Genomic DNA, 16732 nt, shown 5'->3' on the forward strand with positions numbered 1-16732 from the left:
TCGACGATGCCTCCTCCTGGCCACTCTGGGGATTACCTCTGCCTGGCCAACGCCCCTTCCAATGGTTGCATCCTGTTACTCTCTGGAACTATCAGTCCGTGGCCCCTCTCTCACTGGCTGCTACCTCTTCATGACTTGCCCCTCCGGCCAGCTCACTAGGCGGGCTCCTCTTCCGGGGTGGGATACTTTCCAAATCTCTCCAGAGAAACCGCACTCAACTGTCCTCACACCCTCTGCCCTGACCCTGTCCCTCCTGCCGTGACCCAGACAGCCTGCTAGTTGGCCCCTCCTGGCAGTATCCCCGGCAGGGAAATCCATACCTGCCCTCTTCACTGGGTTCCACCCCAGGGACCTTTACCAAGCAGTCAAGGTCTGCATCTTCCCTAACCTCACTGCTCTCACCCCTGGACCACTCCCTACCTTGCTTCCCCTCATCCTAGTCAGCCCCGTCTCTCTAGGTCTCATGGATTCCTGCCCTTCCTTTCCTCTCCCTTCCCTGCCACGCCTCACCCTGCAGCCCTCTCTCTGGTACCAGTCTCTTGGCTTGATGTAAACCCTGCCCTGGTCCCTCACAAATGAGCTTGCATCCAATTAGCAACCGCCTCATAGCCTAAATCTCTCCCCTGTTTGCCGCTTAATTGGGTCTGCCTGGCCTAATTCAACCCGCTCAGGGCTGGTGTGGGGAATAAGTCCCTTCACCCTGATTGAAAAGGACAAAATAAATTGCCTCCCCAGCAAATTTACCCTGTGGAACTCCATGTCACTTGAGGTGAGGAGGCCAAGCTCTGTGGTTAGAGAGAATGAGAGGTTGGTATGGACCCCGAGCTGTGTGAGGTCAGTTCTTAGGAGCTGCAAGCCCTAGCAGAAAGTGATGGCAGCTAGTGATCAGTCTGGTCATCTTATCGAAAGGAAGATCGAGAGGTGACTTCATTGCAGTGTTAGGAGAAAATCTCACATTCTAAAGAGCTCTGGCCCTGGGCTCATCCCTCACATTGCCTCTGACACCACTCCATCTCCCAGCTGCGCAGCCAGACCCCAGGCCCCAGCCACGGGCGCACCCCCTACCATTGCCCCGACCACCGCTGCTTGCTTCAGCCCTCCACCCAGCCCCCCCATCCTCCCTGCCACCCCTCCACTTCCCCATCTAGGGCTTTATTTGTCCCCCAGCTCGGTGGGACTGAGTAAGTCTGCTGTGAAAAGCGATATTAACACATATACAGCTATCATTTCACAGCAGCAGACTTACTAGCTAGCAAGTCTGAAAAAAATATCTACCCAAAAAGCAAAACTTGGAAAGCACATTATTTGTGATTCTATTCCGTTTAGGTCCAGTAAAGAATAGAGACAACTGTGCATCATTTTTATTACTGAGTCTGCAAAAAAAGTAAATAAATTACAGTGATTTGGACATGGGTATGCGCATATTGATTTGTTTTTCCTAAAGTTAGTTAAGTATTTTAGGAAAAACTGTCAGAGCGGCCACCAGCAAGAGTTGATGGCCGCACTCTGAGGCCAGCAGAACATTTGATGCGAGAACCCCTGATCTAGTCTGACCTCCTGCCTAACACGGGCCATAGGGCTGCCCTGAATTCATCCTGGTTTGAAGCAGAGCCGTGGACCTTTCAGAAGAGAGCACCCAATCTTGAGTTACAGATCGCCAGTGATGGAGAATTCACCGTGGCCCTTAGTAAATTGTTCCAAAAGTTATTTACCCTCCCTGTTAAGAATGTTACACCCTATCATAGAATCATAGACGATTAGGGTTGGAAGGGACCTCAGGAGGTCATCTAATCCAACCCCCTGCTCAGAGCAAGACTAACCTCAACTAAATCATCCCAGCCAGGGCTTTGTCAAGCCAGGTCTTAAAAACCTCTAAGGATGGAGATTCCACCACCTCCCTAGGTAACCCATTCCAGTGCTTCACCACCCTCCTAGTGAAATACTGTTTCCTAATATCCAGCCTAGACCTCCCCCACTGCAACTTGAGACCATTGCTCCTTGTTCTGTCATCTGCCACCACTGAGAACAGCCGAGTTCCAGCCTCTTTGGAACCCCCCTTCAGGTAGTTGAAGACTGCTATGAAATCCCCCCTCATTCTTCTCTTCTGCAGACACAATAACCCCAGTTCCCTCAGCCTCTCCTCATAAGTCATGTCCTCCAGCCCCCTAATCATTTTTGTTGCCCTTTGCTGGACTCTTTCCAGTTCTTCCACATCCTTCTTGTAGCACAGGCCCAAAACTGGGCACAGTACTCCAGATGAGGCCTCACCAATGTCGAATAGAGGGAAATGATCACGTCCCTCGATCTGCTGGCAATGCCCCTACTTATACTGCCCAAAATGTCGTTAGCCTTCTTGGCAACAAGGGCACACTGTTGATTCATATCCAGCTTCTCGTCCACTGTAACCCCTAGGTCCTTTTCTGCAGAACTGCTGCCTAGCCACTCGGTCCCTAGTCTGTAGCAGTGCATGGGATTCTTTCTTCCTAAGTGCAGGACTCTGCACTTGTCCTTGTTGAGCCTCATCAGATTTCTTTTGGCCCAATTTTTCTAGGTCACTCTGGACCCTATCCCTACCCTCCAGCTTATCTACCTCTTCCCGCAGCTTAGTGTCATCCATGTACTTGCTGCGGGTGGAATCCATCCTATCATCCACATCATTAATGAAGATGTTGAACAAAACCGGCCCTGCAGCACTCCAGTTATTTCCAATCTGAATTGGTCTAGCTTCAACTTCCAGCCACTGGCTCTTGTTAGAACTTTCTCTGCTAGACTGAAGAGCCCCTGTTATGAAATTTCTGTTCCCTATGGATTAAGCCTCCCCTTAACTTGTTCTTTGTTAAACTAAATACATTGAGCTCCTTGAGTCCATCACATGGGATTCCAGCAAGGGTTACACCAAGGCCAAATGCAGAGGTACAATAACCTCTCCGCTCCTACTCACGATTCCCATTTATCCATCATGCCCTGCCATTCTTCTCCTCAGGGGCTGGGCCCCGTGTCTGAAACCAGTGACATCAAACAGCCTCGTCAAAACAGAGGTGTCACGCATAGGCGCCGACTCCATGGGTGCTCCACGGAAGAAAATTAGCAGGTGCTTAGCGCCCACCGGCAGCCAGCTCCCTCCCTTCCCCCCAGCACCTCCTGTCTGCTGGTGGCCCCACTGATCAACTCCTCCCGCTCCCTCCCAGCGCCTCTCACCCGCTGCAATCAGCTGTTCTGCGGCATGCAGGAGGCACTAGTTGGGAGGGGGAGGAGTGGGGATGGGGCACGCTCGGGGAAGGGGGCAGCACTGGGCAAGAAGAGGTGGGGTGGGGGCTTGGGAGAAGGGATGGGGCAGGTGTGGGGCATGGGGAGGGGCAGGAGTGGGAAGAGGCAGGGAAGGGGTCGGGTAGGGGTGGGAGAAGGGCTAGGGCGGGACAGGGACTTGCGGAGAAGGGGTCAGGTGGGGGCATGACCTGGGGCGGAGCGGGAGGTTGAGCACCCCTGGGGCCTAGAGGAAGCTGGCGCCTGTGCTGTCACAGATCCACAGGCCCGGTGCTCTCACACGGCTCTGGAACAGTCCCTGGGAGGAGCCCTTTGCATGTCAGCCCCCTTCGGGTCACGCTCTCTCACTGGGGTAAGCCGCTTAGCTTCACCACCTCCTGGAACTGAACCAGGGGGCCTTCAGCACCCCTGCTGCACACCATGAGCTCCCTGCAGCGAGTCTGCCTGAGTTGGACACCTGAGAGAGACCTGTACCCACAAACAGAGCAATGCAGTGACCCCCACTGTCAGCATCTGCAGTGACTCTCAGCCAGCACTGCAAAAGCAGCAGGGATATTAGATGTCTGGAACAAAGCATAGAAACTCCATGGTTAGCACAGAGAGCAGAAATTTACAGCACAGTCCATCTTGATCACCCCAGAGCACAGAGCCCTCTGACCCCTCTTTTGTCCCAGTTCAAGGAGCCTCCTGCTTCCAGCAGTCCACACTGAACAACTCCCCACTGGACCTCTCCTCAGTCCCTTGTTCAGTCCTCAGTCCCCAGAGCTGGCTCCTTCTGCAGCGAGCCTGTGCTCCAGCACCCAGCACAGAAACCATTGTGCTGTCTCCCCACAGGGCCGGAGGGGCACATTGGCAGGGTGCCAAGTGTAGGCTGGGCAGATGTTGGGGAGCCCTGGGGACACACAGAGGCAGACTCTAGGGCAGGGGAGGCTGATTGGCAAAGGATTGGGTGGGTGTGACTGGGGGGCAGCTCTCCTTGGTATTGCCTGAGCTGGGCACACACAAAGAGATTCATTGCCCAGGCAACCTACTGGCATATGCGAAACCTGCCACCTTCATGATTATTTTTTTCAGTGAAAATAAATCTCTGTGTGTTTGGTGTTTAAAGCTGGTGATTGGGAGGGTACAAATCCTAGCTTTTAACAAGAACGACCTTGTGTAAAAGCCGACCCTTTGATGTGGATAGTGATGGGGGTTTTTTAAGGCATCTAAAATAAATAAAATACATTTCATCGACGGCTGAGGCCAGAAGGGGTCACACAGTCCATCCAGCGAGACCTTCAGCAGAGCTCAGGCCAGAGACCCCTTCCTGTGATTCGGGGGGCAGAAGGTCCCTGTGAATAAGGGTGGGAGGGATAAGAGGGGGAGCAAGGAGAGCAACAGAGATTGGGATGGGGAGAAGCCAGTTCCAGGCTGGGAAGAGGCAGCCCAGCAGCTTCCGGCTGGGTGGAACCCGGTGTTCCCCTCTCTCCACACCGAGCCCATTGACTGAGTGACTGTGGCTCTAACCAGAATGAGCTGGGGCCCCCTTTGGATCCATGTCACTCCCCTCGAGGCCTGTGCCCCGTCCATCCATTTTTCACAGTCTTGCCCTCTAGTGGCTGCGGTTCCCTGAGAGAGGCTAAAAGGAGCTTTTCTGTTAGCTCAGCAAGCAGGAGGCTGCGTGAAAGCCCACACTCCCATTCCTGGTTCCTCCAAGTAGGCACACAATTTAGCTCAGCTGGGAGAGACTTGAGTGTCTTGGATGTTTGAGGGTCCTCAGCCCCACTCCCCAGGTGTGTGTGGAAAATTCAGCTCAGCTGGCAGAGCATTTAGTGTTGATCAACCAAGATTCTTCTCGTTCGTCTGACTATAAGGTCTAGCATTCCCCTTGTGCTGGGTGCTACACCCACACCTAGTGAGAAACATTGCCTGGCACAAGACAGAGAAAGGGGAAACTGAGGCACAGAGCAGGGATGTGATTTGCCCAAGGTGATGCAGCAGGAGCCCGAAATAGAATGCAGGTCTCAGGAATCCCAGTCCGTTGATCCACATGTGGCTAGAGTGGCTGGGAGAGAGACCACAGACAGATTAGAACTACAGATGGGAAGTATAGAGACTGAACAGACATAAATGCAGTCGATGCTTATAACTGGGCCAAATGTAGATGGATTTTCATGGGAATGGCAAAAGATACAAGGGCCACCTCACTTTCCATTTTGCAACCCCCTGCTCCAAAGCGTGGGGGTACTAGCACTTTTCAACAAAACAGCTGTACATTTTTTTTTTTAATGTGGACTAAACAATGTAAGAACAGAAGAACGGACATACAGGGTCAGACCCACGGTGCATCTAGCCCAGTGTCCTGGCTTCCAACAGTGGCTGATGCCAGATTCTTCATAGGGAATGAACAGAACAAGGCAATTATCAATGATCCATCCCCAATCGTCCAGTCCCAGCATCAGGCAGTTAGAGGCTTAGGGACACCCAGAGCATGGGGTAGCATCTATGACCATCTTGGCTAATAGCCATCAATGGACTTATCCTGCATAGAATCATCGTATAGCAAGGGAACATGGCCTCCCTCTAAGATTGACAAGGAGGAACCACCATCTGCTCCCTAGTGGACAGAACCAGGAAGACCACACCCACCCTGCCAGAAGCATGGGGGCGGCACAAGAAGTACAAAAGTCAGGCCCTGCAGGTCATTTGGGCTGGAGCTCCTGAGGGAGACAGATACGTCTCCCGCACTGAGGAGGACTTCTGTTGCATCAAGGACTCGTCTGAGCTGCCAGCCACTGAGGAGCTGCTGGGACTACCATTGGCCGTATATCCCAGTGAGATGGAGGATGACCCCGGGATCCAGTTACACCCTGAGAGGAGGGGAGGAAGTAGCCCAGGGACAGCTGACTTTAGTCCGGCTGCATTGCTGACTGAATCCAGGTCAGCATATTGTGGCTGGATTCCCTGCTGACTCAGTAGCAGAACTATCCACCACTGTTAGTGCCCTGGGCTGGGACCCGATGGAGTAGGGTAGGCCCAGGTCCCCCTATCCCCCTGCTGGGAACCCCACCACTGGGTGGCCACCTCTCAACCTTAAGCCAGGAGGCCTGCATTTATCTGACTATAGGGCAGAGCCAGGATGTCAAAGCTCTTAGACTGATTACTGCTCTGCCTTGCCTGAGGGCCAAAGACCTTAGACATTTTGGTCCCTTCCTTGCCTGAGGGCCAGGGCTCCCAGACTATTGACTGTTCCATCCTGCTTGAGGGCCAGAGACTGGCAGCTCATGACCCCCCATGTATTAACCTTGTGACCCCCTGAGGAGTCCCGACCCCCAATTTGAGAGCCCCTGCTCTAGACCTTTAATCATTTTTGTACCTATTCTCTGGACTCTTGCCAATTTGTCCACATCTTTTCTGAAATGTGGTGCCTAGAAGTGGACACAATACTCCGTCTGAGACCTAAATCTGCACAGAGTACAGTGGAAGAATGGGAATAGTTTTCCAATCAGTTTTGCACCCACCTTATAGTTGTTCCATCTAGGCTGTATTTCCCTGGTTTGTTTATGAGATGGTCATGCGAGACAATATCAAAAGTCTTACTAAAGTCAAGATATACCACATCTACTGCTTCCCCCCATCCACAAGGCTTGTTACCCTGTCAAAGAAAGCTCTTAGGCTGGTTTGACATGATTTGTTCTTGACAAATCCATGCTGACTTTTACTTATCACCTTATTATCTTCTAGATGTCTGCAAATTGATTGTTTAATTATTTGCTCCATTATCTTTCTGAGTACGGAAGTTAAGCTGACTGGTCTGTAATTCCCAGGGTTGTCCTTACTTCCCTTTTGTATAGACTGGCACTACATTTGCCCTTTTCCAGGTCATGAACTTATTTAATTCTTTTCTGAACCCAGTTATACTTTTGGCCTTCACAACATCCCCTCGCAAGGAGTTCCACAGGTTGACTGTGTGTCATGTGAAGAAATACTTCCTTATGTTTGTTTTAAACCTGCTGCTTATTTATTTCATCAGCTGACCCCTGGTTCTTGTGTTATGTGAAGGAGTAAATAATACTTCCCCATTTGCTTTCTCTACACCATTCATGATTTTATAGACCTCTATCATATCCCCCCTTTGTTGTTTCTTTTATAAGCTGAACAGTCCCAGTCTTTTAAAATTCTCCTCAAATGGAAGCTGTTTCCTCCCCCTGATAGTTTTTGTTTTCCTTCTCTATACCTTTTCCAATTCTAACATATCTTTTTTGAAATGGGGTGACCAGAACTGTATGCAGAGTTCAAGGTGCCGGTGTACCATGTATTTATATAATATTATATTTTCTTCTTATTATCTCTCTCTTTCTGAATGGTTCTTAACATTCTGTTAGCTTTTTTGACTGCCACTGCACACTGAGTGGATGTTTGCAGAAAATTTTCCATGATGACATCAAGATCTTTCTTGAGTGGTGACAGCTAATTTAGATCTCATCATTTTGTATGCACAGTTGGGATTATGTTTTTCATTGTGCATTACTTTGCACTTATCTACATTGAATTTCATCTGCCACTTTGTTGCCCAGTCACCCAATTTAGTGAGATCCTGGGACACTTTGTACCTCAGAGCAGCACCCACCCACCCATTCACCACTGTCATATAATTAAGATATGTTTCCTACAAAGGATTCCTTGTGGGGTATCATTTTATCATTGTTGAACATGAATATCCTGTTGGATTATATGTGCTATTATTGTATGGGAAGTTATGAAGTTTTGACTATGCCTGTGTTACTGAAATATATTGTGAGGTTGGGAACACCCACAACCAGAGTAGCCAGACATGCTAATGGATCATTAAAGGGAATCCACTCTCCCAACAGCCAACTCAGAAGACTTCTCAGACCAATCTCCCTAGTTCAAAGTCTTTATCTGCCAGATGATCTTCCAGGTGTTGAAATCTCAGAAGAGCAAGATCCCTTAATAAAGTGTTGGGTTTTTTTGTTACACAAATACAGTTGTAGTAAGATGAGGCTCTGAAACATAAACTCTTGTGTCAGAGGCCTAGTCTGAGGTCTGAAGCTTGAACCAAAGTACTTCCAGACATTGCTAAGCAAAAGCTGGGCTGTGAGCCAGAGGCAGGCCTCACTCACAGAAGTAGCAAGAAGAGGAACTTGTGCCCAGATGACATCAGGACACTCCACAGACATAACAAAGAACAGGCAGGTGCATCTTAAAGACAGGACAGCATGATGGATAGATCTGTTTGTCTGAAACAACATGATCCAATAGGGCTGTACCTCAATGAGCCAAGGGGCTGTACCTCAATACGTCAATAGGGATGAATAATCTGCCCTGTAACTGTATAAAAGTAGGTCCCAGAGTGCACATCTTTGGGCAGCCTAGGGGGCAGCGGGAAGTCCCGCCGCTGACTGAGCTGTGTCCATTGCCAGCGGCACATATTCAGAGTATGTCCTGTAGAGTCTATAGGAAACTATTACTGTGCTTCGTTTGACAGTAAACCTGGCTCGGGTTCCTTCGTACCTTACTAGAGTCTGTGGTCTTTGGGGGCTCTCTTGGGGTTTGCTGTGTCAGCTACCTGCACAGAGGGAACACACATACAGCCGACTGTTCTTATCATCGAACAAGAGCAGAGCACCACACCGGTAGCTTCTGACAACAACAGTTTAAGTTGCCTGACAGCCCAGACAATGGCATAGATCGTTTTTTCAATGACAGGATAATTTTAGTCAGTGGATGTGTGAGGATAACTATGAGAGACGTGAGCTGTTCAGACACGATGATCATGGGGCCACGGATGCAACTTTCATGAGATTTGCAAAACTATGTCCCCTCTCCGCTCTAGTCATCAATTGCTGGAGCTTGGCTAACACACAGTTCTACTCAGTCTCGTAACCCTCTGACCTATCATAGAATCATAGAATATCAGGGTTGGAAGGGACCTCAGGAGGTATCTAGTCCAACCCCCTGCTCAAAGCAGAACCAACCCCCAACTAAATCATCCCAGCCAGGACTTTGTCAAGCCTGACTTAAAAACCTCTAAGGAAGGAGATTCCACCACCTCCCTAGGTAACCCATTCCAGTGCTTCACCACCCTCCTAGTCAAAAGGGTTTTCCTAATATCCAACCTAAACTTCTCCCCTGCAACTTGAGACCATTACTCCCTGTTCTGTCATCTGGTACCACTGAGAACAGTTTAGATCCATCCTCTTTGGAACCCCTTTCAGGTAGTTGAAAGAAGCTATCAAATCCCCCCTCATTCTTATTTTCTGCAGACTAAATAATCCCAGTTCCTTCATCCTCTCCTCATAAATCATATGCTCCAGCCCCCTAATCATTTTTGTTGCCCTCTGCTGGACTCTTTCCAATTTTTCCACATCCTTCTTCTAGTGTGGGGCCCAAAACTGGACACATTACTCCACAGGAGGCCTCACCGAATTGCATCACTTCTCTAGCTCATCTGCACTTTGCAGAGCCGCTTGCATGTCCCGCTCAGCTTGGGCCCTTTTCTGAGGCAAGCAGCTGCTTATGTTTCTTTTATCTCAAAACACTTTGTTCAGAGAGGACAAAGGGGAGGGAAGTGCCACACCTACAACGCAGTTTGGAATGGGCCATGCACCAGACTGCCTTTCTCGAGGGCAGAGGGAAAGGAACGTTTAAATAGTAGAAAGATCAGCCCCGGTGTTGTAAGAAACGAGGCAGAGCTGGTGAGAGATTAGACCCGACGGGGAGAGAAATCAGGCTCTACAAAGGGTACCAGATATAAACTCTGTTATTCTTACTAGGATCAGTTCCCACTCCTGCGCAGGGGAGCCTCCCACAGAGGTAGCGGTCAATCTCGATAAAGCGCATGAGATCCTTGATAAAACAGCCCCTCTACCACTCCAGAGGGGGTTGCATCTCAAGCACCAGGCGGGGATCCCTCATGGAACAGCTGGCGATCTCAGGTTCGGATGAAAATCCCTGTATAACAGCCCCCACCACCCACCCCAGAGGGGCTGCATCTCAGTTGCCAGGCAAGGATCCCGTATAAACAGACCTGCATGCCGACTCAGACGTAGTAGCACGGGTGGAATTTTAAGGCAAAGGCTAGTGAGAGAGGCCTGAGAGAGAGATGTAAAATAGCCATGGGAATGCGAGTCAGAACTCAGTGAGTCATCTGGTTATAACATCCGCCTATTAAATCTGGAAACCCACCCTGGCCTCATTGACCCCACTGTCTTCGCAGGGCAAATCAGCAAGCAAGGAGAAAGGGATGAGTAAAACCACAGATGGAGTCTTTATGGAAGAGGGATTGCTCTTTCATACCCAGCCTTCAACAAAGCCACGTTCAGGCTGTGCATTTACAGGGAACCCCTCCATGCTGAGATGCAGCTATTGTTCAGGTGAGCACAAGGGGCTGGTTATACAGAGATCCTTCAAGACAGGACTGAATGCAGCTGCCTTAGGGTGGGGCACAGGATCTCCCACCCAGTGCTGAGACCAACTGGCCAATTCCAATTATTCTTTGTTGGTACACAAGCTATCACAATGGCACCAAAAGGTAAAAAGACAGAGATTAAGTTCAAGAGTTGGTTTGTTTTGTGTGTGTGTGTGTGTGTGTTGCTGGACAACTTGTGTTGAGTCCTGTTCCCTCCTCAGGTGCGGATCTCTCTCTCCCTTTCGCAATGGCAACAATTCGATTCTCTTTCCTCGCCCTCAAGCTGCCTCCTCTGCAGTGCCTGCAAAAACTCCCGGACAAGCCTCTCCCAGCAAGTAACCCACCTCCAGCTTCCCAGGATTGCACCCTGCGTCTGCTTCATTTACCTAGGCAAAGGTGACGTTGCCAGCCAGTAGGTGGGAAAAACTGGGGATCCTGCATGCACCAGCTCATTCCTAACTTCGGGAAGGAAATGGAAGCAGCTGGGCTCTCAGGACACCTGGGTTCTGTCCCCAGCTCTGGGAGAGGAGTGGGGATACAGCGGAGGGCTTGGAATCAATCCCGCAGCCAGGAGGGGCTGGCCCCTCTGCCCCCACCAGTGGCCCCTTCTCAATGGGGAAAACTAACATGTGGTTGTTTGATCTCTGCAGTGCTGGCCCCGAGCCATGGATGTGTGGATGTGGAGGGACCCGTCACCTTCCAGGAGGCAGTCAGGGGGTTCGGGCAGAGCGTGGTGCAGTTCGGGAGTGCCAGCGCCGGGGGGTAAGGGCTGAGCATGGGCTCAGGGACCTACAGTTACGTATCTCATATCCACCTCTGAGGGGCCCATCTGGCTGCACTGCTCTGCCTGGGCCCCACTACACAGGGGTGATGGGGTGTCCCCTAAGCCCCTTTCTGCTCTCTCCCCACAGGCTGCTCGTTGGGGCCCCGCTGCAGACAGGAGATGTGAATGAAACTGGCAAAGTCTACAAGTGTGACCCAGGCTCCAAACACTGCCAGGAGATCCCCATCCTGAGTAGGGGCACCCTGTGCTGTGGGGTGCAGTGGGTTAGCACGGGGGGTCTGGGAGCTAAGATGCCTGCGTTCCATCCCCAGGTCTGGGAATGGAGTAGGGTCTAGCAGGGGAGGCTGGGAATCAGGACTCCTGGGTTCTCATTTCCATGCAACAATTTGCCATCACTTCCCCACAAGGGGCTAGGGGGGTGCACGAGAGAGAGGGGTGCGAAATGACTCAGAGATATGCAGGACTAAACATATCCAATGACAAGGTTTCTCACCCTGGTGTTGGCATGTTTCTCCTCTCAGGGCCCCCCGATGCCGTGAACATGTCCCTCGGTTTGTCTCTGGCTGCCCGGGGCTCCAATCTTCTGGTGGGTACCACCCCTTGGGGTAGGGAAGTGGCTCGGTCTGTGGGTTGTACCCAGGGGGTTGGGTGAGTCTCTGCCCCTGTCCCCCAGAATTCCACGGGATTCTCCTCCCCCCAGCAATGGGAGCGAGATGAAATGTCAGCACCGTGACACCATAGGGCCTGACCGACTGTGCACCCACCACATGCCAGGTGGGTAATGTTACAACAGGACCTGAATGTCTGTGCGCTGCTGTCACCAGGAGGCTCACAGCTGGGTGACACCGGTGGGGGGGATGGGCTGATATCACAGGAGCGGGTGATCTTCCCACAATAAGAGCTCTGTGTGCTGATGGCAAGTAGAGGGTGGTGTCACCGGATGATGTCACCATGGAACACAGGGAGGGATGATTGACAGTGCATGTGTAGGCTGGTGCTAACCACTAGAATGTCTGGGCCATGGCCTTGTGCAGAAGATGGTAACTAGATAACAACGGTGTGACTTTGGAGAGGGTGTGATGTTTGTCTGGGAGATGGTGGGACCCAAAACTGTGCACTGAAACAGTAGGGAGGTGGATAACATTGTCATGGAGATAGTGACTGAGACGTGATGTTGTGAGGGATGGAGGTAACTGGGTGACATTGCCATGGGGACAATGACTGTGCGATGACATTGTGAAAGGTCGGGGTAATTGGATGATGTCACTCTGAGGACAGTGACTGGACACGGCTATAGCAGGAAGCGTGGTAACTAGGTGATGTCCCCCTGTCCTCTCTCTGGGAGACAGGTGCTGGGTCCTGGGGTCCTGTTTGCCCCATGGGGATCCCTGCTCTGGCGAGGCCTTTCCCTGCATATCCATAGGGGGAGCAGATTCCACTCACCCCTAGTGCTCTCCTCAGGGGGCACCTACTGACCCCGTCCCTCTCTCGTGCCCCAGGCGTGCGGCCCCACGGTGCACCAGGCCTGCGGGGAGAACATGTACATCAAGGGCTACTGCTTCCTCCTGGACCAGAGCCTCCGACAGCTCCAGCGCATCCCAGACACCCTGGCAGGTGAGGGGCAGCCCCGGGAGCGGCACCAAGGAGCCACCCATGGGGGCGGGAAAAATTGGGCTATGTGGGTCCTTTGATCTGATCTATCTCTTTCCACTGAGTTTTCTCCATGTTGGTGGAGTTGAGTTGATGGAGTTGAGTTGAGTTTCTTTCCTGTGCCTCTCAGAGTGCCCCAGACATGCCACAGACATAGTGCTCCTCATCGACGGCTCAGGCAGCATCAAACTTGTGGACTTTGAAAAGATGAAGAAGTTTCTCTCTGAGATCATGAAGCGTTTCCGCAGCACCGACACGCAGGTAACAGACAGAGACTGAACCCTAACTATGTATCCTACCCCCCACAATCAGTGCTGATCCCAATGCCCCAGTGCGGCAGTAGGGGGGCGCAGTGCTGCAGGGAGCAGCAATGGATTTTGCATCCAAAACCAGGAAAAAATTCCTGCAGAACCAGCTATATCCTGGTCGCTTGCCCCAGCCCTTAACTGAGTCTGATTCCTGCTTTTCTTACCCTCCACCCTTGGGGTTGTTTTTCTCTCTTTTCCCCTGTCTCCTGCAGTTCGCCCTCATGCAGTACTCCCACAGCTTTAGAGACCACTTCGACTTCGCACAGTACAGGAGGAGCAGAGACCCCGATAGCCTCCTCAAGTCGGTCTGGCAGCTCAGGGGAGCGACGCACACGGCCAGCGCCATCCAGAAAGTGGTGTAGGTGTTGCCCTCCTCCCCGTGCTGACTCCACAGGGAATGGACTGCAAGGACATACAAGCTAAGGGGCAGGGACTCAGGACTCCTGGGTTCTATCCCCAACTGTGGGAGGGGAGTGGGCACTAGTAGATTAAAGCAGGGGGAAGAGGGACTTGGAGACGGGACACAAGAATTCTATTGCCAGCTCTGACCCTCTGTTGCTGTGTGACTTCAAGTAAGTCATATCCCCGCCCTGTGGCTCAGTTTCCCTGTCAGTAAAATGGGGACATGACAGTGACCTCCTTTGTAAGGGACTTTGAGATCTGCAATGCCAAAGCAGTGGACGAGCGCTGGGTGTTGTTACATATCAATAACCCTCCTATGAATTCCCCACACCCCACTTTTCCAGGCAGGAGCTATTCACCTCTGGCAGAGGCGCTCGGGATGAGGCCACCAAGATTCTCATTGTGATCACAGATGGGGAGAAATCTGGAGACCCACTTTCTTATTCAGATGCCGTCCCTGAGGCTCAGAGAGCTGGAATCATCTGCTATGCAATTGGGGTGAGCCATGGCTGTGTGGAGAACTAGTCGGGATCTGAGCCCATGTTCACGTTCCGATCAGATGAGGGAAAAGAACTGACCTGGGGTTGTAACTCGGTCAATGTGTGACATTGTAGGAGCGCTGGAGCTCCTCTGTTGTTCAGGTTGAACAGAGCTTTCTAGTTACAGGTCAGGTTTTCTGACTGCCCTACGGTCCATGTACTGACTCAGATTGTTTTTGAAATGTGTTATGCCTCATGGGGACGCAGGTTAGGGTTAGTGGTCCAAATTTAGGGTCACTTGAACAAGGGGTTCCTGACATACAGCCCCCGTTAAACAGCAAAGTCATCAGTTCTTTTTTGCACATACCAGAAACTCAAGAAGTGGCTCTGAACTTCCCCAAACGGATCTCAGTCACTTGAGGTTTATCTCTGCTAGTGCACGGCACCCACTGCCCCTCTGGGGAAGACGTGTGCAAAAGATTATTAATCTTAGACACTGGATGCCCAGAATGGCACATGCCAAACTGCTGAGCCGAAGAGACTGAAATAGCAGCAAAGAATCCTGTGGCACCTTATAGACTAACAGATGTTTTGGAGCATGAGCTTTCATGGGTGAATACCCACTTCATCAGATGCATCTGATGAAGTGGGTATTCACCCACAAAATCTCATGCTCCAAAACGTCTGTTAGTCTATAAGGTGCCACAGGATTCTTTGCTGCTTTTACAGATCCAGACTAACACGGCTACCCCTCTGATACTTGACAGAGATTGAAATGAGCATCAAGATGTAGGGCTCGAGGTGATAGCAGGTTGCCATTTACCGTGAATTGGTCCTGTGCCCAGTGGGTTTGATCCCTACTATTGGCTAATGTTCCTTGCATTCTGCAGTGTCTCCTTTTGGATTTTTTTGCCCCGAGATCAAAATTTCCAGCTGAAAAACCATATGAATGCTCTAAAAGCCACATGAATGCTCTGAATTTCCATGAGAGGTGTGGTCAAGGGAATCAGAGTTGATTAAACAGACGACCGATGAAAGACAGTAAAGGAAAATGTAATTGTGTCTCCTGAACAATGGAACTGAGTGTGGACAATAGAAGCTGGGTTATTCCATCAACTTCCTTAGTGCAGAGTTAAGGTTTCCCAGGGCTGCTTCCTGCCCTTCCCGAACATGGAGAGTGGTTGCACTTAGGCCTCTGAAATCCATGAAATACAGTTAAGGCAAACACCCTCACAACCTTAACTCTGCCCTCTTTGAGCCATGCCCCAGCACACCAGGAACACATACAGGCCCTTACAGATGCTACAGAATGCTGGGCGCAGAGCACATGAGCACTAGAGGGCCCAGCCCATCACCTTCCCTTTGCCAAGGCAAAACTCAGCTTTAGAGTCATAGATGCCCAGGCCAGAAGGGAATTTTGCAATCATCTAGTCTGAGCTTCTGTGTAGCACAGGCCAGAGAACTGCCCGAAATAATCCCTGCTGGAACCACAGCAGATCTCTTAGAAAACCATCCAATCTAGAAATAAAAATTGTCAGAGGTGGAGAATCCACCACGGCCCGTGGTGAGCTGCTCCAATGGTTATTTCCCCTCTTGGTTAAACCAGACACCATCTTTCCCAACCGAATGGGTGTAAATTCCACTTCCAGTCACTGGATCTTGTTTGACCTTTGTCTGCTGCTTCTGTTGGACCCAGCGACCGGGAGGTGCCTGACTCCACTGCTGAACTGACTGCATGCAACCCGCCCAGACCAGCGCGGTGGTCCAAGCCCTTCACCACTGGCCCTGAGGCTTTCCCCAGAGATAGTGCAGCACTCACCCCTCACTACGCCCTGGAGATTGAGTCATACAGGGCCCAGAGCACTGACAATCCCTATAGCAAGAAGATCCCTGTCCCCACTGCTGATACAACAGACACAATTCGGTGCTGAAATGAGGCAGGCTCGATAACTCCAGGAACGAAGACACCTCTCCTCATGTCACAGTGATACCTGTGCCAAGCTGATCCAGTGACCCCCCGCCACCCCCACTCACCAGAGTGGCACATGGCGCTGGCTGAGCAGTGCCTCTCAAGAGCCCAGAAGGGTTCGGGGTGGGTGGATGTTGGTCCAGGGCTCTCGGCTGTGACTGACCTTGATGGCCTGGTCTCCCCTGTACCTCCCTCTACTCTATTAAGGTCGGCGACGCCTTCTCCAGCGCTGCTGCCCAAGAGGAGCTCCAGGAGATTGCCTCTAAGCCCAGCAATGAGCACATCTTCCGGGTGGACAATTTCGACGCCCTCCAGGACATCCAGAGCCAGCTGCAGGAGAAAATCTTCCCCATCGAAGGTACCAGAGCCAGGGGAGGGGCCGCACTGGCCCCGGGGCTCTAGAAATGGGTTTTCAAGGCTGAGATGGGATGGGGAGCAGCTGGGAATCCAGAGCTCAAATAG

At 51.3% G+C, this 16732-nt stretch overlaps 2 protein-coding genes across 2 annotated transcripts in view; one reads left to right on the top strand and one right to left on the bottom strand.

Moving 5' to 3' along the window:
* The window catches only part of LOC116815086 (uncharacterized), a 669588-nt gene that overhangs the window by 483163 nt on the left and 169693 nt on the right, over positions 1-16732 (bottom strand). The gene's annotated exons all lie outside the window — the stretch shown is intronic.
* LOC116815079 (integrin alpha-D-like) overlaps positions 1-16732 on the top strand; it is a 76996-nt gene that overhangs the window by 21779 nt on the left and 38485 nt on the right. The window contains exons 5-8 of the mRNA XM_075065877.1: positions 11984-12048; positions 12962-13076; positions 13243-13373; positions 13633-13778. Of these exons, the coding sequence (XP_074921978.1) occupies positions 11984-12048; positions 12962-13076; positions 13243-13373; positions 13633-13778 (457 nt within the window). The remainder of the gene's footprint in view (positions 1-11983; positions 12049-12961; positions 13077-13242; positions 13374-13632; positions 13779-16732) is intronic.

This window comes from Chelonoidis abingdonii, chromosome 4 (assembly GCF_003597395.2).
Source record: "Chelonoidis abingdonii isolate Lonesome George chromosome 4, CheloAbing_2.0, whole genome shotgun sequence".
NCBI lineage: Eukaryota > Metazoa > Chordata > Testudines > Testudinidae > Chelonoidis > Chelonoidis abingdonii.